This window comes from Hyla sarda, chromosome 13, assembly GCF_029499605.1.
Source record: "Hyla sarda isolate aHylSar1 chromosome 13, aHylSar1.hap1, whole genome shotgun sequence".
In the NCBI taxonomy this organism is placed as follows: Eukaryota; Metazoa; Chordata; class Amphibia; order Anura; family Hylidae; genus Hyla; species Hyla sarda.
In genome coordinates this window covers 48,115,627-48,141,677 of record NC_079201.1, presented here as the reverse complement: position 1 = coordinate 48,141,677, position 26,051 = coordinate 48,115,627, and the positions used below count along the sequence as shown (strand labels likewise).

Below are 26,051 nucleotides of genomic sequence, written 5' to 3'. Positions count from 1 at the left end.
GTGAATGGGGGAAAAAAACACAACCCATCCAGATATTTTGGGGTGGGTCAATTTTTGTGAGGCTTACGTGTAAATGGCATGTTTATTGCAGCACCCACTCCCCTGCAGAATAAAAGTAATTTTTTTTGTTATTCTTGCAGGGAGAGTAGTTTGGTCACTTTTTTTTTTTTTTTGTTAAAGTGTACCTCTCATCAAAAAAACTTTTGATATATTATAGATTAATGTATGCAGAATACAATTGCATGTTATTAAAAAATATGCTTCTTTCTATTTAATTTTCCACTTTGAAGAAATGACCACTAGGGGTCTCCCTACCAGTCCTGGCAGCAAGCATTTCAGACTCATGCTGGAGTCCTAAACACTACGAGCTGCCAGTCTGCTTTGTTCACAAAGGAGAACACTCAGAGCTGCCAGCCTGTTTTGTTCACAGACTGTTTGGCTGTGAACAAAGCAGGCTGGCAGCTCTGAGTGTTTAGGACTCCAGCATGAGTCAGAAATGCTTGCTGACAGGACTGATCGGGAAAAATACAATAGAAATCAGCATATTTTTCATTAACATGCTATTGGAAAGTTATTCAACATTCATTAATCTAAAATATATCAAAAGTTTATTTGATGAGAGGTACCCTTTAATAGGTGATCTGATAAAGTGACAGTACAGGACTAACCTAAGGAATTGCCTATTACACCCTGCTTTGGCATGGCGTAACAGGAGTGAGGAAATGCATCAGGTCCCTGTCTGCCGTGATAGCCCAGCAGCAATGTGATTGCACTGCAGGTGGGGCCCTTTGTCCAGCCACCTAGATGCCATAGTCTGTTTTGACAGTGATATGCAAAGGGTTAAACAGCCAACATCAATCATGTATGAAGCAGGTTCAGCACATCCCTGCACTGTGTGCAAATAAGTAGATGTATATATGCTGGGCATTTTATCCTGAGGAAGAGTCCCATGTATTTTTGAATTACAGACCTCATGCACAGTTTTCAGGTGACTGCGCTATGTAACCACTTTGTACACAAGTTTTACATTCAACAAAACTACTGTGCATGCTCCCACTCTAGTCTGGTGGAACTGCAGAAGCAAAGGGCAAAAAGTGGGAGAAAAATATTTCAATCAAAAGTCTGAAGGTGAAATTGAACACTTCCTACCTATCCAGTGGAGTGACATCACTTCCTGTCAATCCTGCAGCGCAAATTTCACTTCCTGCCCATTATGTGGAGCAACTACCACTTTCTGCCTATCCTGAGGAGCGACTATCACTCATTGCCTATACATACCAGTGTTAGCATTTTCAGTACAAAAAGGCAGTTTCCCTTTATGAAAGAGAAGGCAATAACGAAAGCATTGCCAACAATTTTTGTACGTGCATGTTTGTTTGCCGTTTTTCTTCTTACGTTAGATGTGTTGCTCTTTCCAAAAACACTAGCTTTTGTAAAATCGTGTTTATAACATTAATTTACGTTGTCAGTGAAAATAATAATAATAATGCATTGTAAGACACAATAGTTTAGCATTCTGACAAAATGCCAGGCTGTATCCTGGCAGAGCCTGTGGTCCCCAGATACAGATTTATATTTCACTAACATCAGCAGTAAGAAAGACTTAACAAGCTGCAGAGTGCCCTCCTCAATAGGAACTGCTGTATGAAAGAGTAAACATAATATGAGAATGTATACTTTCTTACATAAGAAGACTATTCTTTAAGTATCTAGGGTGCAGAGCTTATATTGCAGTACTATATACAGATCATAAGGTTAGTCAAAGAAATACAGTATAAAGTAGCCCAGAGAATTGTACTATATGAAGTTACTTAGGAAACTTTATACACTGCTCAAAAAAATAAAATAAAGGGAACACTTAAACAACACAATGTAACTCCAAGTCAATCAGACTTCTGTGAAATCACACTGTCCACTCAGGAAGCAACACTGATTGACAATCAATTTCACATGCTGTTGTGCAAATGGAACAGACAACAGGTGGAAATTATAGGCAATTAGAAAGACACCCCCAATAAAGGGATGGTTCTTCAGTTGGTGACCACAGACCCCTTCTCAGTTCCTATGCTTCCTGGCTGATGTTTGGTCCCTTTTGAATGTTGGCGGTGCTTTCACTCTAGTGGTAGCATGAGACGGAGTCTACATCCCACAAAAGTGGCTCAGGTAGTGCAGCTCATCCAGGATGGCACATCAATGCGAGCTGTGGCAAGAAGGTTTGCTGTGTCTGTCAGCGTAGTTTCCAGAGCATGGAGACGGTACCAGGAGACAGGCCAGTACATCAGACGTGGAGGAGGCTGTAGGAGGGCAACAACCCAGCAGCAGGCATGACCTCTACCTCCGCCTTTGTGCAAGGAGGAGCAGGAGGAGCACTGCCAGAGCCCTGCAAAATGACCTTAAGCAGGCCACAAATGTGAATGTGTCCACTCAAAGGGTTAGAAACAGACTCCATGAGGGTGGTATGAGGGCCCGAAGTCCACAGATGGGGGTTGTGCTCACAGCCCAACACCGTGCAGGACATTTGGCATTTGCCAGAGAACACCAAGATTGGCAAATTCGCCACTGGCACCTTGTGCTCTTCACAGATTAAAGCAGGTTCACACTGAGCACATGTGACAGACGAGAGAGTGTGGAGACGCCGTGGACAATGTTCTGCTGCCTGCAACATCCTCCTGCATGATTGATTTGCCGGTGGGTCAGTAATGGTGTGGGGTGGCATTTCTTTGGGGGCCGCACTGCCCTCCATGTGCTTGCCAGAGGTAGCCTGACTGCCATTAGGTACCGAGATGAGATCCTCAGACCCCTTGTGAGGTGCGGTTGGCCCTGGGTTCCTCCTAATGCAAGACAATGCTAGACCCCATGTGGCTCGAGTATGTCAGCAGTTCCTGCAAGATGAAGGCATTAATGCTATGGACTGGCCCGCCCGCTCCCCAGACCTGAATCCGATTGAGCACATCTGGGACATATTGTCTCGCTACTTCCACCACAGACTGTCCAGGAGTTGGCGGATGCTTTAGTCCAGGTCAGGGAGGACATACCTCATCAGGAGCATGCCCAGGCATTGTAGCAAGGTCATACAGGCACGTGGAGGCCACAAAAACTACTGAGCCTCATTTTGACTTGGTTTAACCCCATAAGGACTCAGCTGGAGTGGGAAGGGCTGTGTGGAGGGTAGGGTAACTGGAGGTCTCAGAGAAGAGGAAGAAGAGGAAGACGGGGAGAAAGAAGAGGGGAGATAGAAGTAAGGAGAAAGCTTGAAGCCAGAGTTAGCGTAGGGACCAAAGAGGGAAGAGTCAGCTTACATCGCTCGCAGGTGAGGCTCCAGGCCGCCACGACACTCAGTCAAGGACCCCTGGGACATGTGGAGGGTACGGGGCAGGGTGCATTGCGTGTGAGGGAAGCAAATCCTAAAAGTCTAGGTGTGCTGTTGGTTAACATGGGAGGGAACCTGCCTTGATAGGTGTAAGGTGGTATAGTCAGAGGAAGCCTGGAAGGCCAGCCAGGAATGCAAGGTCGTTGTGTAGCGGGACTGGTCATCGCGCATGCAGGCTGAGCGCTCTTCCATCCTGTGTAAGAGGGACACCTCTTTAAGCCAGTCCGTGATTGAAGGGACATTCGTGGATTTCCATTAAGCGTGGGATGATCGTCCTAGCCGCTAAAAGCAGGTAGGAGATCAGTCTATAGGTGGGTTTGGGTATCATGGGTGGGAGTATGGAGAGGAGGGTAATTTCTGGTGTGGCATCTAAGCGTACAGAAGTGATGTGGGCTATTATGTCCAACACCTGCTTCCAAAAGTCCACCATGGAGGGGCAGGTTAGCCAGATGTGCAGCATGGAGCCCCTATCAGAGCCACAACGCCAACATCTGTCGGAAACTCCCTGGTAGAATCTTGCCAGCATGGTGGGGACTCTATACCATCTTGTTAATATCTTGTAATTGGTTTCCTGAGCTGTGCACGAAACTGTCGATCGATGGCAGTTCCTGAGGACAGTTGCCCAATCACCTTCAGTCATGGAGTGGCCTAGTTCCTTCTTCCAGCCTAATTTAAAAGGGAGAGGTCGGTCTGTAGTTTCATCTATGAGGAGGTTGTATAGAAGACTAATATTGTGTGGTATATAGTGGGAGGTGACACAGAGGCGTTCAAATTTGGTAAGGGGTCGATGCAAGAGGAGTTTGTTTTTCATTGACTGATAATAGTGATGTAGTTGTGAGTATTGGAAGGAATGTACGGGGCTTGGGGTCAAGTCAGTGAGGAGTTCCGGCAGGGTCTTCAGTGAGGACCTATTTAAGAGGTTGAAAAATGTGGTTCCTTGATCCCGTCTATAGTTCAGGAAGCTGTTCGAGCCCAACTGAGCTGCCGGGATGCTTTCGGTTTCACTTCAGGTGCAGCGGTCAACTTTGATCGCTGCATCTGAAGGGTTAATACCGGGCATCACCGCGATCGACGATGTTCAGTATTAGCTGCGGGTCCCGGTCGTTGATGGCCGCCGGGACGACCAGATATATCGCAGGGGCCAGCGCAGGACGTAAATACACGTCCTGCGTCGTTAAGGAGATTACAGCCTTTAGTTAGATCAGCCTGTAGTGGGGTTTTTCAATGTGATTTTGAGTGTGACTCCATATCCAGACCTCCATGGGTTGATAAATTTGATTTCCATTGATAATTTTTGTGTGCTTTTGTTGTCAGCACATTCAACTATGTAAAGCCGAAAGAATTTCATACGATTAGTTCATTCATTCAGATCTAGGATGTGTTATCTTACTGTTCCCTTTATTTTTTTGAGCAGTGTATTTAAAGGTTAACAGAATACATATAGCACATTTCTAGAAATTATTTGGTTCTAGGCTCCACAACTAATATAGCAACCTGTAAAGATCCCGACACAGTGATACCTTGTTGGTTCATGGACTGTGATAGTTTTGATCTATGTGAACAGCTGCTACTCACATGCTGTGCTTTAGCTGTACTGACATTACAGCTCAAATCGCACTATGGCAAAACCCAGGACTCGCTGTATCATACACTGTATGTAGTGTCTGGTGACACATACAAATACTGTTAAATTAAAATGATAGTGCAAAAATGAATAAAGTAAATAAACAAATTTAAACTTTTATACAGTTGGGCAAATATACTGTAAGTATACTGCTTAGCATGTTATGGTTTAGGACATTAATAATAAGTGCCAACGTTTTCTGCAGAGGTTTACAGGCTAATACATATGAAAAGATGACATCCCAGAACCAATGTACATGCCTATTAAACTACATTCATATATAAAAAATAAAAAAAAAGCATTTTTAATAATATTTTGTTCTCCATGCTTTCTGCCCCAAGTTTTTTTTAATGACCTATATTGATTCACAACACCTACTATCAGAACACATTTGCGCCAACATCTAGGAGATTGCTTGATAACTTAAATGGGCACTGTTAGATACAAAAACCTTTTATATGTTGTACATCTTGTTGTACATCATTAACCTTTGTAATATACTTCATAAGAAAATGTTATTTCTTTTATAGAAATCATGGCTTATAAAATAATGGCTTTGTCCAATCTGAAGCACGGGAATGGATTAATTCCAGTGAGGATGGGCTTGCGCCCCCCCCCCCCCCCCATGTGAATGTACAGGGTACATTCACACGGGAGCGTTTACAGTGAGTTTAATGCTTCAAGTTTGAGCTGCAGCAAATTTTCCGCCGCAGTGCAAACTCCTAGCGGGAAACTCACCGTAACCCCCGCCTGTGTGAATGTACCCTAACAACGCTACTCTACACTAACACATAATAAAGGGTAGAACAATACATATACACCCCCTTACACTGTCATCCCCCCCCACCCCCAATAAAAATGAAAAACGTATCGTACGGCAGTGTTTCAAAAACGTAGCCACCAGCTGCTGCAAAACAACAACTCCCAGCATTTCCGGACAGCCACTGACTGCCCAGGCATGCTGGGAGTTTAGCAACAGCTGGAGGCACCCTGTTTGGGAATCACTGGTGTAGAATACCTCTATGTCCACCCCTATGCAATCCCTAATTTACTCCTCAAATGTGCATGGGGTTAAAGTTAATTTCCTCCGCTCTGCCCACCGATTGAAGTCCAGGCAGAGCGGGAGGGACATGGCCGGCTTACCAGAGCAGCAGCGTCATCGGAGCGGCGGCTGGAGTGCGGCCGGAAAGTGCGGCGGTGGAGGAGGCTGCAGTGAAAATCGCTGGTAAGCGATCTTCACTGTAGCCTTCTAAAAGTTGCAGTTTTGCAACATCTGGAGGACCACAGTTTGGAGACCACCCCCCAGATGTTGCAAAACTACAAGGCTACAATAATATGTTAGTATAAAAAATTTTTGATTTTTCTCCTCCATTTTGCTGCTATTCCTGTGAAACGCCTAAAGGGTTAAAACTTTTTGAATGTAATTTTCAATACTTGGAGGGGTGCAGTTTTCATAATGGGGTCCATTATAGGGGATTTCGCACATAAAGACCCTCATATTCAATTCAAAACTTAATCGGACCCTGAAAAATTCTGATTGAATTTTTTGTGAAAAATTTGAAAATTGCTGCTATACTTTGAAGCCCTCTGATGTCTTCAAAAAGTAAAAACATGTTAACTTTATGATGCCACCATAAAGTGAACATATTGTACATGTGAATCAATGTGTAATTTATTTGACATTTCCCTTTTCCTTACAAGCAGAGAACTTCTAAGTTAGAAAAATACTACATTTTCAAATCTTTCCTAAAATTTTGGAATTATTTTTGGAATGATGTTGGTTATCAATGAAAATTTTCCACTAAAAAAGTAGAATAGGTCATGAAAAAAAACTATCTCAGAATCAAATTTATAAGTAAAAGCATCCCAGAGTTATTAATGCATAATGTGATAGAGGTCAGATTTGAAAAAAATGCTCCCGTCCTTAGGGTCATAATGGGCTCCGTCCCCAAGGGGTTAAGGATTGTCAGCCAATCCCTGGCTGAAGCATTGTCCTGCCTCAGTCCGTGAATTATGCTGTGATCTGCTGATGTGAAACACATCTATGCCTGTTTTATAGAATAAAAGAACACTATTGATTGTTTAGGGTAGGGTCATACATAGTGCATCCACAGTGTATTTGATGCTGTGGATGCGCTACTGCCCATACCTAGAGTGTGCGTCCAGCTTTGCCTGTGTGCCCTGCTTGCAGCAGCAATCTGCTTCTACCAGCAGACAGAGGGAGCTGTGAGTTGTGCACATGTGCAGTGTACTCCAGATATCACAGCCGCTCTCGGCCTAGCTCAGGGACCAGGGGGGAGCGGCCGTGATGTTGGGAGAGCTGCGCATCTGGGAGCTAATTGCAGCATCTTCGGTCTGCTCATAGCGGCGGATTGCTGCTGCGCGCAGGACATATGAGCATAGCTGGAGGCACACACTAGGGATACGTTACATGTGACCCTACCCTTACAATGATAGTCCACAGTTTTCTTATTTTATTGTTTGGATGGTTTTGCACCAATACATCCACCAATCTTTTTGATTTCCTACATTGTTTTCTCACCGCACCTCAAGGAGGTATCAGAACAGTGAAGGTTACATTACCTATATCATTTAAAGACTGTTTGTCAAATATAGCGCCTCTCACTGTCTTTTTTGTCATGGATTAATATAAACAGCATTTGCAATCATTGAGAAATGGTAAGAAAATCACTGTGCTTCCTGGTTGAGCAGTTTCTAAGCACAATTTCCAGAATACATTGCTTCCCCTCAGCCCTTCATCACAGTCCTCCCACCCTGACCACATTCCTCCCACAGCACTCCTGCAAGCTCTTTGGCCAATGCTGCTGGTCAGAGGTGGTGACATCACTCAGGGGGCAGGGCCTAAACGCAAATACACAATCCAGGTATGCCTCAGTGACAGCAGAGGATGATGTGTTGTCTGAGGTGCTGAGACAAGACCAAACTGAAAATTAAAGGACTATACAACTTCCTGTAAGCTAAAACATGCTGAATACAATTAGTGATAACACTTAATTATACATCTTGAGGAGATTGTTTTATTTAAAAACAATTTACTGATACCAAAATACCCCTGTAAGGCAAAGAGCTTTTTGGAGCACTGATTTAGATGGACATGTAACTTTACTACCCAAACCCTCTTTTTCAGAGCAGAAAACATGTAATGCTTACCGGAGTGTGTCTTTGTGGGGTGGTGAGCTCCACCAGCCCCCTGCTGTGCAGGTGGGCTTGCCCCAGTTTGTCCAGTATCCTGTCCTGTATTAGCGCTGGTCAGTGTCCCAGTTGGCAGTGGCTGCCCTCTTTTCAATAATTGCTTCTGTTCTTGCTGGCGAAAGCGAGGAGGCACCTCTCGTGGCAGATAACGGGAGGCAGCGGTTTGCTGGCCACTGGCAGGGGCTCGCTTGCCATTGCTGTTTTGGACAGTGCTGGTGGAAGTACTGGGAGCAGCAGACTGGGGCTGGTTGGAACTGTTCTTGATTGGTTCTGGCACTAAAGATAAAGAAAAGCATTAATTGTAAAATAAAGAAAACACCAATTTTGTATAAAAAAAATAAAATTAAAAATTAAAAGAACAGTGCCCAATAGTGAAGTAAAACCAAGGGAGGTAGGCAAGTAAATAGTATTGTCTAGCTTACCACAGTAGGTTGTGCACCATACACAACAATGGCAATAGTGTGTAGGATAAATCAAATAATAAGGGCAAACCAAAGAACACACTTCATAGAAGTAGACAGGAATTGACTTGTGCTAATTGGAACTACCACATAGAATAAGAGAGTAGCTTTATTGGATCATCATGCAACGCGTTTCACTGCACTATGGCCGCTTCATCAGGCATAGCAGGTGGAACAGAGTAATTCATTATATAGTCAAATTTTAAATTATTGCTTACAGATTTTAAAAACTATTAGAAAAAGCATTATAAATATAATTGCATGAGAATACATACATACAGTGGGGATGAAAAGTTTGGGCATCCCAGGTAAAAACTTGCATTAATGTGCATAAAGAAGCCAAGGAAAGATGGAAAAATCTCCAAAAGGCATCAAATTACAGATTAGACATTCTTAAAATATGTCAACAAAAGTTAGATTTTATTTCCATCATTTACACTTTCAAAATAACAGAAAACAAAAAAATGGTGTCTGCAAAAGTTTGGGCCCCCTGCAGTATTTATAGCATGCACTGCCCCCTTTGCAAAGCTGAGACCTGCCAGTGTCATGAATTGTTCTCAATCATCATCTGGGAAGACCAGGTGATGTCAATCTCAAAGATTTTAAATGCCCAGACTCCTCTGACCTTGCCCCAACAAGCAGCACCATGGGTTCTTCTAAGCAGTTGTCTAGAAATCTGAAACGGAAAATAGTTGACGCTCACAAAGCTGGAGAAAGCTATGAGAAGATAGCAAAACGTTTTCAGATGTCAATATGCTCTGTTCGGAATGTAATTAAGAAATGGCAGTCATCAGGAACAGTGGAAGTTAAAGTAAGATCTGGAAGACCAAAAAAAATATCAGATAGAACAGCTCACAGGATTGTGAGAAAAACAATTCAATACCCACGTTTGACTGCACAATCCCTCCAGAAAGATCTGGCAGACACTGGAGTTGTGGTACACTATTCCTCTATAAAGAGATACTTGTACAAATATGGTCTTCATGGAAGAGTCATCAGAAGAAAACCTCTTCTACGTCCTCACCACAAAATTCAATGTTTGAACTTTGCAAATGAACATATAGACAAGCCTGATGCATTTTGGAAACAAGTTCTGTGGACAGATGAGGTTAAAATTGGAATTTTTGGCCGGAATGAGCAAAGGTACGTTTGGAGAAGAAGTGGAACAGAATTGAATGAAAAGAACCTCTGTCCAACTGTTAAGCATGGGGGTGGATCAATCATGCTTTTGGGGTTGTATTGCAGCCAGTGGCACAGGGAACATCTCACGAGTAAAAGGAAAAATGGATTCAATAAAATTTCAGCAAATTTTGGATGCTAACTTGATGCCATCTGTGAAAAAGCTGAAGTTAAAGAGTGGATTGCTTCTACAAATGGATAATGATCCTAAACACACCTCGAAATCCACGGGGGATTACATCAAGAGGTGTAAACTGAAGGTTTTGCCATGGCCTTCACAATCTCCTGACCTCAACATAATTGAAAATCTATGGATAGACCTTAAAAGAGCAGTGCGTGTCCGACAGCCCAGAAATCTCAAAGAACTGGACGACTTTTGTAAGGAAGAATGGGCAAAGATACCTCAAACAAGAATTGAAAGACTCTTGTCTGGCTACAAAAAGCATTTACAAGCTGTGATACTTGCCAAAGGGGCAGTACAAGATATTAACTCTGCAGGGTGCCCAAACTTTTGCAGATGCCATTTTTTTGTTTTCTGTTATTTTGAAAGTGTAAATGATGGAAATAAAATCTAACTTTTGTTGATATATTATAAGAATGTCTAATCTGTAATTTGATGCCTTTTGGAGATTTTTCCATCTTTCCTTGGCTTCTTTATGTACATTAATACAAATTTTTACCTGGGGTGCCCAGACTTTTGATCCCCACTGTAAGTATATATACATACATAAAAAAAAGTTTTAAAAAATCTTGAAAACTAAAATAGCAGATATATAAATGAACAAAAATAAAATAAAAAATGGAAAATAAAAATGATAATACGTGAAAATAAACAAGAATGAAGTATTTAAAAAAATCAAAAAAGGAAAAATGCAAGTAAAAGAGGAAAAGTCGGTCTTTGAGGCGCTGCTCAAGGATTGTCACAGAACGACGGACTCAGGCTAGCACAGGACAATAAATATTTTATATGACAATTCGGACGATGCGTTTAGGCACATACAGCCTTCCTCAGGTCCAATTTGACAGTACACTTCTCGTAGTTAGCAGGGTTAGAGTGTATTGGTGGGGATCCTGTGTTCAATTAGTCTGCGGAAGACCACGCCAGCACCGAATGCACACAGGATCCCCACCGGGACACTCTTACTCTGCTAACTATGAGGAGTGTACTGTCAAATTGGACTTGAGGAAGGCTGTATGTGCCGAAACGCATCATCCGAATTGTCAAAATATTTATTGTCCTGTGCTGGCCTGAGTCAGTCGTTCTGTGACAATCCTTGAGCAGCGCCTCCAAGACCGCCTTTTCCTCTTTCACTTGCATTTCTCCACTGGTCACTCTGGTCACTACTCTGATCACCAAGGCTCTCAGGAGCCGCGGATCAGATTGCCATCACCCCACAGGTGAGCATATCACTTAGTTGTGGTGGAGGGTTCACACCAAGTCGATATACACTACAAAGGAGTGCCCCCTGTTCTTTTTCATCTCTCTCAATTTCGTCAAAAAAGGAGAAGAGAGAGGAAAGGGAAAACAAAAATTAAAGTATGAAATATAAAATTACCAGACCTTCTCGATCATTTCATTAAGTCCCTGTGGGGACAGAGGACATCATTTGAATATCCATAGTCAATCACAATTAAATCATAGTTGAAATCTATCAGGACATTCAGCCGGAATAGTCTGGAATATTATTAAACAGTGAGTTTAAAATATCACTATTATGTACCACAGAAAAATGTGGGGAAGACACTTTGTAACATATAGCTGCCTTTGATGGTTTTAATCTTTTGATGTGAACATAGCTTAAAAAGTACCCGTCACCAAATAAACTTTTGTAAACTACCTCAGGCTATGTTCCCTAACTACTCAATACAACCCTCCCATCATTAAAAAAATAAATAAAAAAATAAAAAAATTCAGAGCTTGAAAAAAATAAAAATGTTTCAGAGCTTTAAAATGGTTACAGTGCTGTGATGAATAGAAGACATCAAGCTCAGTGCAGAGAAACACTTCCTGAGTTTGGTCTCCTGCCAGGCTGGGAGGAGACCAAACTCACTGTATTAATTGTGGCAGGGAACAGAACAGAGCCACCTAATGACCATTTTTTTTCTATTACTTTTTAAACATATTTATGTTGATATAATTTTAAAAGCAAGTGAATTTGAAAGTGTCTGCTAATTACACAAGAAACACTATATCAAAAGTTCGAGATAGGAGGTCGGGAAAGAGGTCAGGATATGAGGACGGGATATGGGGTTGGGATATGATAACAATATATGAGGACGGAATATGAAGTCAAAAACTTCCTCCTTTGTTTGTTTTCCTCCCCAACAAGGATTAGGAAGGAAAAACCGGGCAACGCCGGGTACTCCGCTAGTAAGAAAATATTTTTCAGTTTATGCCATATAAGTTCTCATTCACAAAATAAAACATACTCCCAGTCAGAAATGCTTGTATGTGCTAAAAAAAAAAAAAAAAATAATTAAAAAAGAACAATATTTGTAACACTGGGGGTCATTTACTAATGTAATCCCAACTGTTTTTTTCTCGGGTTTTGTGGCCAAATTGTGTTGCACGCCGAGCACCAGAATTTGCAACCATGGATGCCAAAAAAAGGAGCTTGCCCATGTAAAATCCCAACATATTTACTAATGTTCACACATAAAATGTGATAGATTTGAGCTCTGGAAAACCAGACAGCTGAGAGCAGTTGTAAAACAAGCAAAACATAGGGAAACCTTTGTAAATACCGTTGAAATATACCTGTCGGGACACACACACACACAAAGAAAACTACACTCCACTCTTAGTAAACCAGGGCCACCATGTGTATAAGGACCCACATAATACTAATAAAAGGCGCTCATTTGTAGTCATCATGTAACAGAGAAGGAGATGAGCACATTGATATATAACATGGGAATACTTAAAATTCACTGAAAATAGGCCATATGTTCCGCTGTCAAAACAATTACTGTGTGTGATTCTAAATGGACAGCTAAACACTTGTTAGAGACGTCAGTAAACAGAAGCCCATGCTTGTATTGTCTATCAAAAGGAATCCAACTTTATTTTAGTTTGTGAAACTGCAATACAATACAATAACATATCAGTACACATGGAATCATTAGTCTAGCATAAATGACACAACAGAAAGGCACGTACTGGTGATGATATCCCAAACCTCATGGGAGAGATATAGACATGCTGCTTTCACAGAGAATGGCAATGTAAAATGGCTGAAGAACTTCCTAGAACAAAAGGAAATTTCCTGCCTGGGAAGTTTACATAACCAGAGTTAAAGCTGCTACTAACTTCTGCCACTAGATGGCAGTGGTACACTGCACAACCTATAGGTAATTATAATTCAGTTAACCTAAAAAGGCAGCACACCATACTCACTAGCTGGTGGGACAAGGGCAGGTTCAAAACCCATTTCCAGCATTAGCTCTGATGCTATATAAGGGAGGAGGGAGTGCACAAAATACTGGCGAACAGCTCAAAATACTTTTATTCCTGGAAGGGGGGGTAGATGCATTTATCTTTTTTTATTTTTTTAATGATACAGTCTGGCTTTGTGATACTGGGGAAGCCAGTGCTCTCTACAATTTTGAGGAAAAAGAGATTTGACCTATGATCACAACTGAGGTATTTTATGAAGATTTTTCTGTGTTTCTGCTGAGATTTTCCAAAATTATGGTACAAATTAGGGCGGTATACTGGTTCATACCGAAAACCAACATTTTTGTGCTGCAAGATATGAATTTTATACCCATACTGCAATACCGGTTGGGCCCCTCCCCCTCGGGAATGAATTAGCCCAGTGCTGCGCTGTCCCCACATCGGGGAACTAATCATATGTTGCCCGCGAGCGCTGTTCTGCCCCCCAATTAATTATCAGTTTAGCACTGTCCCCATCCCCATCCCCCTGTTTATTGCGGCCGCCGGCGCTGACACTCTATACCAGTGGTCTTCAATCTGCGGACCTCCAGATGTTGCAAAACTACAACTCTCAGCATGCATGCTGGGAGTTGTAGTTTTGCAACATCTGGAGGTCGGCAGGTTGAAGACCACTGCTCTATACTGTGTGGTATCCCTATGCCCGGGCTGCAAAAAATAAACAAAATAAAGCCTCATCTGCTTCCTAGGGAATGGAACGTCGGACAGCCGTCAGCCTATGACCGGCCGCAGCGATGTTCTGCCACGGCCACTGATAGGCTGAGCCCACTGTCATGTAAGGAGCTCTGGATGGCTTCTTACATGACAGTGGGCTCAGCCTATCAGTGGCCGAGGCGGAACATCGCTGCGGCCGGTGATAGGCTGACGGCTGTCCGACGTTCCCGTCCCCAGGGTAAGGCCGACGTCGGAACATGCCATTAGTTTATTTTGTTTACATTGTGTCAGCGCCGGCGGCCGCAACAAACGGCACGAGGAGGGCAGCGCTAGCGGGTGACGTGAGTATTTACCCCGATGGGGCAGCGCTGGGCTGATAATTAATTATTGGGGAGGGGAGGGGAGGAGGAGGAGGAAATACCATTATATACCGTGGAACCGCAGAAAGTTACAAAAAATACCGTGATACACACATTTAGTCATACCGCCCAGCCCTTGTACAAATTACATGTTTGTGCAATTGAGCAATTGTGGTAGAATAGCACCATTTGCGCCACAATTTCAGGAAAATCACAGCAAAACCACTTAGAGGGGGTGTAAATATACATCTACTGTATATCTTAAAGGGGTATTCCAGGCAAAACCATATATATATATATATATATATATATATATATATATATATTATATATATATATATATATATATATATATATATATATATATATATATATATATATATATATATATATCTCAACTGGCTCCGGAAAGTTAAACAGATTTGTAAATTACTTCTATTAAAAAGTCGTAATCCTTCCAATAGTTATTAGCTTCTGAAGTTTTCTGTCTAACTGCTCGATGATGTCACGTCCCGGGAGCTGTGCATGATTGGAAAATATACCCCATAGGAACTGCACAGCTCCCGGGACGTGAGTCATCAGAGAGCAGTTAGACAGAAAACAACAACTCAACTTCAGAAGCTAATAACTATTGGAAGGATTAAGATTTTTTAATAGAAGTAATTTCCAAATCTGTTTAATCTCCCGGTCTGATTACGGACGACCGCAGGGCCGGCGGCGTGTGACGTCACGCCCACGCCCCCGTGTGACGTCACACTCCGCCCCTCAATGCAAGTCTATGGGAGGGGGCGTGATAGCTGCAGTAATATCAGGAAGTATTACTTTACTGAGAGAGTAGTGGATGCATGGAATATCCTTCCTGCAGAAATAGTCGCTGCGAATACAGTGAAGGAGTTTAAACATGCATGGGATAAGCATAAGGCTATCCTTCATATAAGATAGGGCCAGGGACTATTCATAGTATTCAGATTATTGGGCAGACTAGATGGGCCAAATGGTTCTTATCTGCCGACACATTCTATGTATGAAATACATTTTTTCTGCTGGCGAACTACAATGCTCAGAGGAGCGCCATTGAGCTTTTGGAGAGAGAATTTGTTTGGAATGGAAGTCGAGGGCCATGTGCCTTTACAAAGGCCGCCCCGTAGAGCCAGAACAGTGGACCCCCCCACATGTGACCCCATTTTGGAAACTATGCCATTCACAGAAATTAATAAGGGGTGCAGTGAGTATTTACACCACACTGGCGTTGGACAGATCTTTGAAACAGTGGGATGCAAAAAAAAAATTACAATTTTTCACTTTCACGGACCACTGTTCCAAAAATCTGTCAGACACCTGTGCCGTGCAAATGCTCACTGTACCCCTTATTACATTCTGTGAAGAATTTAGTTTCCAAAATGGGGTCACATGTGGCACTGTTCTGGCACTATGGGAGCTTTTGTAAACACATGTGGCCTTCAATTCCAGATAAATTTTCTCTCTAAAAGCCCAATGGAGCTCCTGCTCTCTGCACATTGTAGTGCACCCGCAGAGCACTTTACATCCACATATTGGGTATGTTCTTACTTAGAAGAAATGGGGTTAAAAATTTGGGGGGCTTTTTTCCTATTTTCCCTTGTGAAAATCAAAAATTTAGGGTAACACCAGCATTTTAGTAAAAAATATATATATTTTTTTCCCATTCAACTTTAACGAAAATTTGTCAAATACATTTGGGGTGTTAAGGCTCACTATACGCCTTTTTACGTTCCGTGAGGGTTGTAGTTTCCAAAGTGGGGGTCACACTTGGATATTTATTTTTTTGTGTTTATGTCAGAACCACCCCTGTGTAAATCATCAATTTAGGCCTCAAATGTACAAAGTGCGCTCTCACTCCTGAGCATTGTTGTGCGTCCGCAGAGCATTTCATGTCCACATATGGAGCAAACCTCCAGCTGTTGCAAAACTACTCCCAGAAAGCACTGACAGACTGTGCATGCTGGGAGTTGTACTTTTGCAACAGCTGGAGGCACAATGGTTGGAAAACGATGAGTTGGGTTCTGTTACCTAACTCAGTATTTTCCAACCAGTGTACCTCCAGCTGTTGAAAAACTACAACTCCCAGCATGTACTGATCGCCGAAGGGCACGCTGGGAGTCATAGTTCTACAACAGCTGGAGGCACGCAACAACTCCCAGCATAGCGAGACAGCAGTTTGCTGTTCGTGCATGCTGGGAGTTGTACATTTGCAAGATTTAGAGGGCCACAGTTTAGAAACCACAGCACAGTGATCTAAAAACTGTGGCCCTCCAGATGTTGCAAAACGACAAATTTTGGCTTCAAAAAGGCATAAAAACCTGATTAAAATCTGCATGTAAGTATCTTTCAACAGGGTGCTATGTGAACATACAGCTTACAGCCGGCACCTTGTGACATCACGCCACCCAGTGATGTTGTGCTCCACCCCCTCAATGCAGCCGCCACGTCCCCTCCCATAGACTTGCATTGAGGGGGTGGGGTCGTAACATCCCAAGCCCCCGGCATTAAGTGTTGGGAACATTTTGTTCTGAGCAACAGAGTACCCCTTTAATCAACACAACGATCATAACAAAAAGAAAATAAACTACAATTTAAATATATTTAAGTATTATAAGAAGAAACATATTAAAAAGGGATTATCTGGGCTTCTAAAGTTGATGGTCATCAGTATTCTATTGGCAGGGAACTGACAGCGCTCCGAACCAGTCAGCTGTTTGAAGGGGTCGTGGCACTTGTGTGAGGCACCCAGCCTTTTTAAATACCGTATTTACATGTGCTCAGTACCTGCAATCACTATACGGCATTCACTTGTAGAGGCCGAGTCCCTTCAAACAGATTATTGGCAGAGGGGCTGGAAGCCGACCCCCCCCCAAAGTCTTGTGTAATCCAAGTCTCTTCAAGATAAATATGTTAATGGGCAGCTATAAATCCTGTATCATGTGACTGCAAAGAAATCTATGAATTTCCATTGACTTTACAATAAAGCTGACATCCAGGTGCACTATAAATCTAAATAAAAGGTTCTTGAGATCACAACATGCAGCACAGCCTGGAATACAGAGGACTGACAAACAAGACCCATCTGTCAGTGTCTGTAGAGTGACTGGCATCCACTGTGCGCTAAGCTATGCTTCAGTATTTGTTGCCTTGCATGACAGCTCTCGTTCGTCAGCCCGTTACTATGGAAACCTCTAAGCCACTACTCAGAAACCTCTCTACAAAAGCAAAGCTAAATTAACTTATTGCATGTCGCCAATGAGGAATGACGGACAGAGGGTGATTTTCTGGACGAATGTCTAATGCGGTTACGTCTGTAAATTGAATTGTACTAATTAAATGCCCCTCTCAGTCACTCACACTTCATTACAGGTAGCGGCAAAGGGAATAAAAAGAAAAAAAAACAGCTCCTAATGATGTTCAGTATCAGTTATTACTTCACACATAAAGCACCCTCCACATATTTAACGTGCAGGATTTGAAGCTGCATATTTTCTATTGTGTTTAAATAGTTTACATTGAAATCTACAGCTTCAAATCCTGCACATCAAACATTGGCAGAATACAGTTCGTGTGAATAGACTTTCAGTGTAGGGTCATATGTTGGGTTGCGGAGCATATTTCCCACTGCGCAAAATCTGGTGTGCAGCTGGAAATATGCTGCGCATTCTTTCCTATGAGCAGACACACAGGGCTTCCCCGTGGCAGCCCTGTGCGCGCAGTGAGGTTTGGTGTCAGTGTCACATCTCCAACTCTTACTGCACACACAGGGCTGCCTCCGGGTAGCATGGGGCAATTTTACATGCTTTTGTAGGGCTGCTGGGAGTTAGTCTGAATTGGTATGTAAAAGAGCTCATGTCAACAGTCGCAGAAAAGTCACACAGAAACGGGCTGCAACGATTTAGGACACAAACTTACTCTCTTGACCAGGGTAAACAGAAAAAAAAAAAAATTGGCAAAAATAAAAAATGTTTAGTAATAAACGTGGCTAACCCCTTCCCTTAATACAATTTTGAATGCCCCCCCCCGCCCCGCTTTTTCATTTTGTAAATAAAACAATAAGAAATCAAATCAAAATACTTCAGTGGAAAAAAAATTTTTGTTTTGTTTTTTTAAATCAACTGGTGTCAGAAAGATTTGGCAATTACTTCTATTAAAAAATCTTAGTCCTTCCAGTACTTATCAGCTGCTGTATTCTCCACCGGAAGTTCTTTTCTTTTTGGATTTCTTTTCTGTCTGACCACAGTGCTCTCTGCTGACATCTCTGTCCATGTCATGAACTGTCCAGAGCAGGAGAGGTTTGCTATGGGGATTTGCTGCACATTTCCTGACACCTGACAGAGGTGTCAGCAGAGAGCACTGTGGTCAGACTGAAAAGAACTACGCAACCTTATTTGGAGCATACAGCAGCTGATAAGTACTGGAAGGATTAAGCTTTTTTTATTAGAAGTAATTTACAAATTTGTGTAACTTTCTGGAAACAGTTGATTTAAAACAAATTGTTTTCCACTGGAGTACCCCTTTAACAAGCACTTGTAAAGTGAAAGCTGAGCTGTAATTGGAAAAACCAGACAGAAAATCAGTGTGTCTGGCCAATATGTCATTTTTACCAAAAAAAAAACACACTAGGTAGAAACAACACCCCTTAACCCCTTAGCCTGATTGACCTTAAAAGGGGTACTCCGCTGCTCAGTGTTTGGAACAAACTGTTCCGAATGCTGGAGCAGACGCCGGGAGCTTGTGATGTCATAGCCCCACCCCCTCATATCACGCCCTGCCCCCTCAATGCAAGTCTATGGGAGGTGGCGTGGCATCATGAAAGAGCTCCTGGCTCCAGTGTTCGGAACAGTTTGTTCCAAACGCTGAGCAGCAGAGTACCCCTTTAAAAGGAAAACAGTCACTAAACAATCCCCAACCCCCCCCCCCCCCCTATGCCTACCATGCCCGGATCGCATTATCTTCATTTTTTAGGATATGCAAATCATCTTCTAACGGACATGCGCAGGGTTACTGCTTTCATCTGGCACTGTGACGTCACCGCTGCTCGTCCGCAGCACTGCCTGGCTTATGCATATTCATGCCCTCCCGCAGCATCTCCCTCTCCTCCCCGCTCAGTATGTGACTCCACTGCGCATGTGCCGGCTTCCTGTGTATACCTGGAAGCGGCTTCAGCGCAGCTTCATTCCAGCAGAGCGGAGCTACAGTAAGGTTGTATTAACCTCTTAAGGACCAAGGACGTATGAGTACGTCCTTGGTCCCGCTCCCGTGATATAACGCGGGGTCCCACGGTGACCCCGCATCATATCACGGCGGGCCCGGCGTCATAGTGAAGCCGGGACTCGCCGCTAATAGCGCGCAGCACTGATCGAGGTGCCGCGCGCTATTAACCCTTTAGCCGCGCGCTCAAAGCTCAAAGGCTAAAAGTGAAAGTAAAAACTGCCGGTTAGCTCAGGGAGCTGTTCGGGATAGCCGAGGTAAAATCACGGCATCCCGAACAGCTTACAGGACAGCAGGAGGGTCCCTACCTGCCTCCTCGCTGTCCGATCGCCGAATGACTGCTGAGTGTCTGAGATCCAGGCATGAGCAGTCAAGCGGCAGAATCATCGATCACTGGTTTCCTATGAGAAACCAGTGATCAATGATAAAGATCAGTGTGTGTGCAGTGTTATAGGTCCCTATGTGAGCTATAACACTGCAAAAAAAAAAAGTTAAACGTGAAGATCATTTAACCCCTCCCCTATTAAAAGTTTGAATCACCCCCTTTTCCCATTAAAAAAAAATAAAAAATAATAAAAGAGTGTAAATAAAAAAAACATATGGTATCACCGCGTGCGGAAATGTCCGAATTATAAAAATATATTGTTAATTAAAACACACGGTCAATGGCGTACGCGCAAAAAAATTCCAAAGTCCAAAATAGTGCATTTTTGGTCACTTTTTATATCATGAAAAAATGAATAAAAAGCGATCAATAAGATCCATGCAAAACTAAGATCAATGCAAAAATTGTACCGTTAAAAACTTCAGATCACGGCGCAAAAAATGAGTCCTCATACCGCCCCATACGCGGAAAAATAAAAAAGTCATAGGGGTCAGAAGATGACAATTTTAAACATATTAATTTTCCTGCATGAAGTTATGATTTTTTCCAGAAGTACGACAAAATCAAACCTATATAAGTAGGGTATCATTTTAATCGTATGGACCTCCAGAATAAAGATAAGGTGTCATTTAAAAATGTACTACGTAGAAACGGAAGCCCCCAAAATTTATTAATTGGGGGGAAGCCCCCAATTTTGTCTCACAATGATTTTTTTTTCCGTTTCACCGTAGATTTTTGGGTAAAATGACTGACGTCATTACAAAGTAGAATTGGTGGCACAAAAAATAAGCCATCATATGGATTTTTAGGTGCAAAATTGAAATAGTTATGATTTTTTAAAGGCAAGGAGCAAAAAACGAAAGTGCAAAAACGGAAAAACCCCCGGTCCTTAAGGGGTTAAGTAAAGGTGCAGTAAGCTGGCACATGCGCAGTGAAGTTGTCTTTTTTTTTTATGAGGTGGTAAACAAAAATATCTATTCTGCGATTGTCTTTTATAATTAATTTTTTTTAGGTCATGCGGTATAAATGACATGTTAACTTTACTCTGCAGGTTGATACGGTTATGGCAATACCAAATTTACACTATATATATATTTTAGTTCGCTTATAGCCTTAAAAACTAATTTTTGTAAAAAAAAAAAAATATGTTTTTAAGTCGCTGTATTCTGTGAGCTGTAATTTAATATTTTCACTGACAATTGTGTGAGGACTCTTTTTGGGGAAACTATGTTTGATGTATTTTGGGGTGTTTAATCTATATTTATAACAACATTTTATTTTTAAATTTTTCAAATTTTTTTATTTATTTTTTTAAATTTTTAATTTTTTTCACATTTTACTTTTTTTTCGTACTATTATAAACATAATTCAATGGAGTACACATGCCTATGTTTGTCAGTACTGATAGGCATAGGATAGATCAGTCTCTACCTTTGACTGATCTGTTGCCATGACAACGGAGACCACTGTCAGGCCTCGGGTTGCCATGGCAACCATCGGCGCTCTGCTTTTATTTTGCAGAGCGCCGATCAGTGACAGAGGGAGCTCCCCCCGTTTGTTACCCTAATTGACGCTGCGCTTTCAGTCACCACAGATTCTACAGAGTTAACCCAGGATCGGAGCCACACTCCGATCCGGAGTGCTGCGCATGGCCTCCTCTGATGGGGCCCCCCCTTCACTGTGAAGCGACGGAGGAGACCCCACAATATCCCTGCTACTGGTACGTCTGTACTGACAAACCATTAGCAGTGATCGCCGGCCGGGGACCGCTGCGATTGGTCCCTGGCCGGCTTCAGGGACCAATTTTCATAACGGCGTTTTTTTGGCTTCGACATACATTTTGTGGTAAAATGAGGGACATCATTACAATGTACAAGTTGGCCTGCAAACAGCAAGCCCTATAGATGCAAAACTGATGGAAAGTTGGAAAAGTTATGTATTTTAAAAAGCAAGGAGGAAAAAGCAAATGAAAAAGCAAAAGAGAAAAAAAGAATACACATACACACACACACACACACCACACCACAAGAAAAAATAAAAATAAAAATAAATTTTTTTATTTAAAATCGCTGGGTCACTAGGATATACCATAAATTTGACTGGTAAGTTATAAATCTCTTATAAATTTCTGGGACTCGATACAGAGAATGCCCCTTCAGTCATCCAGTGCTCAGTGGAGAAGCAGCAGAATGAGCAATATGCCACCATTTATGAGATGGGAATACCACTTTAATAAAATAAATGGAAAGGCATGTTATCGCAATGTGCCCCCAAAAAAAAAAAAAAATCCCAACCATGATTTTTTTTTCGGAATGAAAAAATAAAAAGACAAAACACACAGAGGTTGACAAAGGTGTCTACAATGCTGCTATATTATATTTTATATATATATATATATATATATATATATATATATATATATATATATATATATATATCCCGTATTTATCAGCATATAACACGCACTTTTTAGGCTAAAATTTTTAGCCTAAAGTCTATGTGCGTGTTATACGCCGATACACCCCCAGGAAAGGCAGGGGGAGAGAGGCCGTCGCTGCCGGCTTCTCTCCCCCTGCCTTTCCTGGGGTCTAGAGCGCTGCTGCCAGCCCTTCTCTCCCCCTGGCTATCGGCGCCGCTGCCCGTTCTGTCCCCCTGACTATCTGTGCCGGCGCCCCATTGCCGGCGCCGATAGCCAGGGGGAGAGAAGCGGCCCCGTTGCCTCCCCCCATCCCCGGTGGCATAATTACCTGGGTCGGGTCCGCGCTGCTGCAGGCCTCCGGCGTGCGTCCCCGGCGTCGTTGCTATGCGCTGCATGGCGCGGTGCATGACGTCAGTGCGCCGCGCCGTGCATAGCAACGACGCAGGGGACACGCGCCGGAGGCCTGCAGCAGCGCGGACCCGACCCAGGTAATTATGCCACCGGGGATGGGGGGAGGCAACGGGGCAGCGGCGCCGGCAATGGGTGCCGCTGCCCCTTCTCTCCCCCTGGCTGTCGGCGCCGCTTCTCTCCCCCTGGCTATCGGCGCCGGCACAGATAGTCAGGGGGACAGAACGGGCAGTGGTGCCGATAGCCAGGGGGAGAGAAGGGCCGGCAGCAGGGCTCTAGACCCCAGGAAAGGCAGGGGGAGAGAAGCGGGCAGCGACGGCCTCTCTCCCCCTGCCTTTCCTGGGGGTGTATTGGGGTATACACGCGCACACACGCACCCTCATTTTACCATGGATATTTGGGTAAAAAAATTTTTTTTTACCCAAATATCCTTGGTAAAATGAGGGTGCGTGTTATAGGCCGGTGCGTGGTATACCCCCATAAATACGGTATATATATCTCAATCCAATGATTCCACAGCACACAGTGTGCTGTGGAATCATTGGATTGCTATACTGAGTGAGCCCCTGACCAAGGCTCTTGCCTCTGCGAGCACCCTCTTTATTTTTTCTTTATTTTTGTAGTAGTGCTGTTCTTCTGGAATATATATATATATATATATATATATATATATATATATATATATATATATATATATACACACCGTATATATCTCACAGATTGAGAACTGACCTTCTGAAGCAAAGATGTGTAACCATGGAAATAATCAAAGAAGGGGACCATGTTTCCATGGTTTGTTTCCATTATATTTACGGCTATCGGATGGCACAGAAGAAATATAATCAATCATATCACTGAAATTAACTAGTTGGCAGAAGGTCTAGTGGCATTCGTATAAATCCAGATTAACACAGAAGAATATACAGGGTGGGCCATTTATATGGATACACCTTAATAAAATGGGAATGGTTGGTGATATTAACTTCCTGTTTGTGACACATTAGTATATGTGAGGGGGGAAACTTTCAAGATGGGTGGTGACCATTTTGAAGTCGGCCATTTTGAATCCAACTTTTGTTTTTTTCAATAGGAAGAGGGTCATCAAACTTGGGAATTTCACAAGAAAAACAACGATGTGCTTTGTTTTAACGTAACTTTATTCTTTCATGAGTTATTTACAAGTTTCTGACCACTTATAAAATGTGTTCAATGTGCTGCCCATTGTGTTGGATTCTCAATGCAACCCTCTTCTCCCACTCTTCACACACTGATAGCAACACTGCAGGAGAAATGTCAACTTTATGATGCAAACACAAACTAGACATATTGTATATGTGAATCAACATATTTATTTGGAATGTCTATTTTCCTTACAAGAAGAGAGCTTCAAAGTTCGAAAAATGCTAAATTTTCAAATTTTTCATGACATTTTGGATTTTTTTACCAAGAAATGATGCAAGTATCAACAAAAATGTACCACTAACATAAAGTAGAATATGTCACGAAAAAATGTAAATAAGTGTAAAAAATTAAGATTCTGAATTTTCGCCTCCACTTTTCTGCTATTCCTGTGAAACACCTAAAGGGTAAACAAACTTTCTGAATGTCATGTTGAATACATTGAGGGGTGCAGTTTTCATAATGGGGTCTATTATGGGGGCTTTCTAACATAAAGACCCGCAAATTCACTTCCAAACTGAACTGTTCCCTGAAAAATTCAGATTTTGAAATTTACTTGAAAAATTTTAAAATTGCTGCTATGCTTTGAAGCCCTCTGATGTCTTCAAAAAGTAAAAAACATGTCAACTTTATGATGCAAGTATTAAGTAGACATATTTTATATTTGAATGAATATATAATTTATTTGGTATGACTATTTTCCTAACAAATATAGAGCTTCAAAGTTATATAAATGCAAAATTTTAAAATTTTTCCTGAAATTTGGGAATTTTTCACCAAGAAATGACGCAAGTATCAACGAAAATTTACCACTAACAAAGTAGAATATGTCACGAAAAAAGAATCTCGGAATCAAATTCATAAGTACAAGCATCCCAGGGTTATTAATGCTTAAAGTGACAGTGGTCAGAATTGCAAGAAATGCTCCGGTCCCAAGGGGTTAAAGGAGTACTCTAGTGCAGACTATTTCTCCTCCTTTGTGCCCGGGCTGAAATAAAAAATGAAAATAATCACCTTCCTGTATTTCCCTGGAGTGCCGCTACAGCTGATCGGTTCTCAGATCCCATCTTCTTCCTTCTTCCATGTGCACGGATCGTCACATGGCGCTCAGCCTATCACCAGCGGCAGCGATGTCCAGCTTCGGCCTGTGATACGCTAAGCGCCGTGTGACGATCCCTGCACAATGAAGTAGGCAGAAGACCGGACCAGAGGACCGATCAGCTGTAGCGGCACTCCGGGGGAATGCAGGAAGTTGAGTGATAGTTCATTTTAATTTTTTCTCTCCAGCCTGGGCAAAAAGGAGGAGGAATAGTCTGCACTCTGCCACTCCTTTAAGGCCAAAATGGGGGGTTTCCTTTAGGGGTTAAAGGGATATTCCAGGCAAAAACTTTTTTATATATATCAACTGGCTCCGGAAAGTTAAACAGATTTGTAAATTACTTCTATTAAAAAATCTTAATCCTTCCAATAGTTATTAGGTTTTGACGTTTTCTGTCTAACTGCTCAATGATGATGTCACGTCCCGGGAGCTGTGCATAATGGGAAAATATCCCCATAGGAGCTGCACAGCTCCTGGGACGTGAGTCATCAGAAAGCAGTTAGACAGAAAACAGCAACTCAACTTCAGAAGCTAATCACTATTGGAAGAATTAAGATTTTTTAATAGAAGTAGTTTACAAATCTGTTTAACTTTCCGAAGCCAGTTGATATATAAAAAAAAAGTTTTGGCCTGGAATACCCCTTTAAATGTAAGTTTATTTTTCTATATTTTCTTTATTGTATGTGGGAAGAGCATCTGTACGGGTGTGGCTACCATGGGTGGGCACACAGGGGCTCTTTGATAATTTTTTGTGTCGGGACCCCTTTGAGTTGTCAGTCCACCCCTGATAGCAGCTTTATATAGGCCACATAGAGGAACAGGTGCATTCACGAGAATGTGGATGCTATATAAGACATAGCCTATAGGCAGTTTTGTAGTTATTTTGGGGGAAAAAAAATATTTTTTATTTTATTCTAACCCTAGACCAACCCACCCCCACCTTTATATTATATAACTCTTTTTATACAGGCTGGAGTAGCATTTCTCAAGTCTGCAACAGGCAATATAAGAA

The 26,051-nt window shown here is 42.2% G+C and overlaps 1 protein-coding gene across 2 annotated transcripts in view; it reads right to left on the bottom strand.

The window, feature by feature from the left end:
• Nucleotides 1–26,051, bottom strand: part of TNRC6C (trinucleotide repeat containing adaptor 6C) — a 178,718-nt gene that overhangs the window by 102,327 nt on the left and 50,340 nt on the right. For both annotated transcript variants that reach the window (XM_056550082.1, XM_056550083.1), the window contains exon 4: nucleotides 8,166–8,483. In XM_056550082.1, the coding sequence (XP_056406057.1) occupies nucleotides 8,166–8,483 (318 nt within the window). The remainder of the gene's footprint in view (nucleotides 1–8,165; nucleotides 8,484–26,051) is intronic.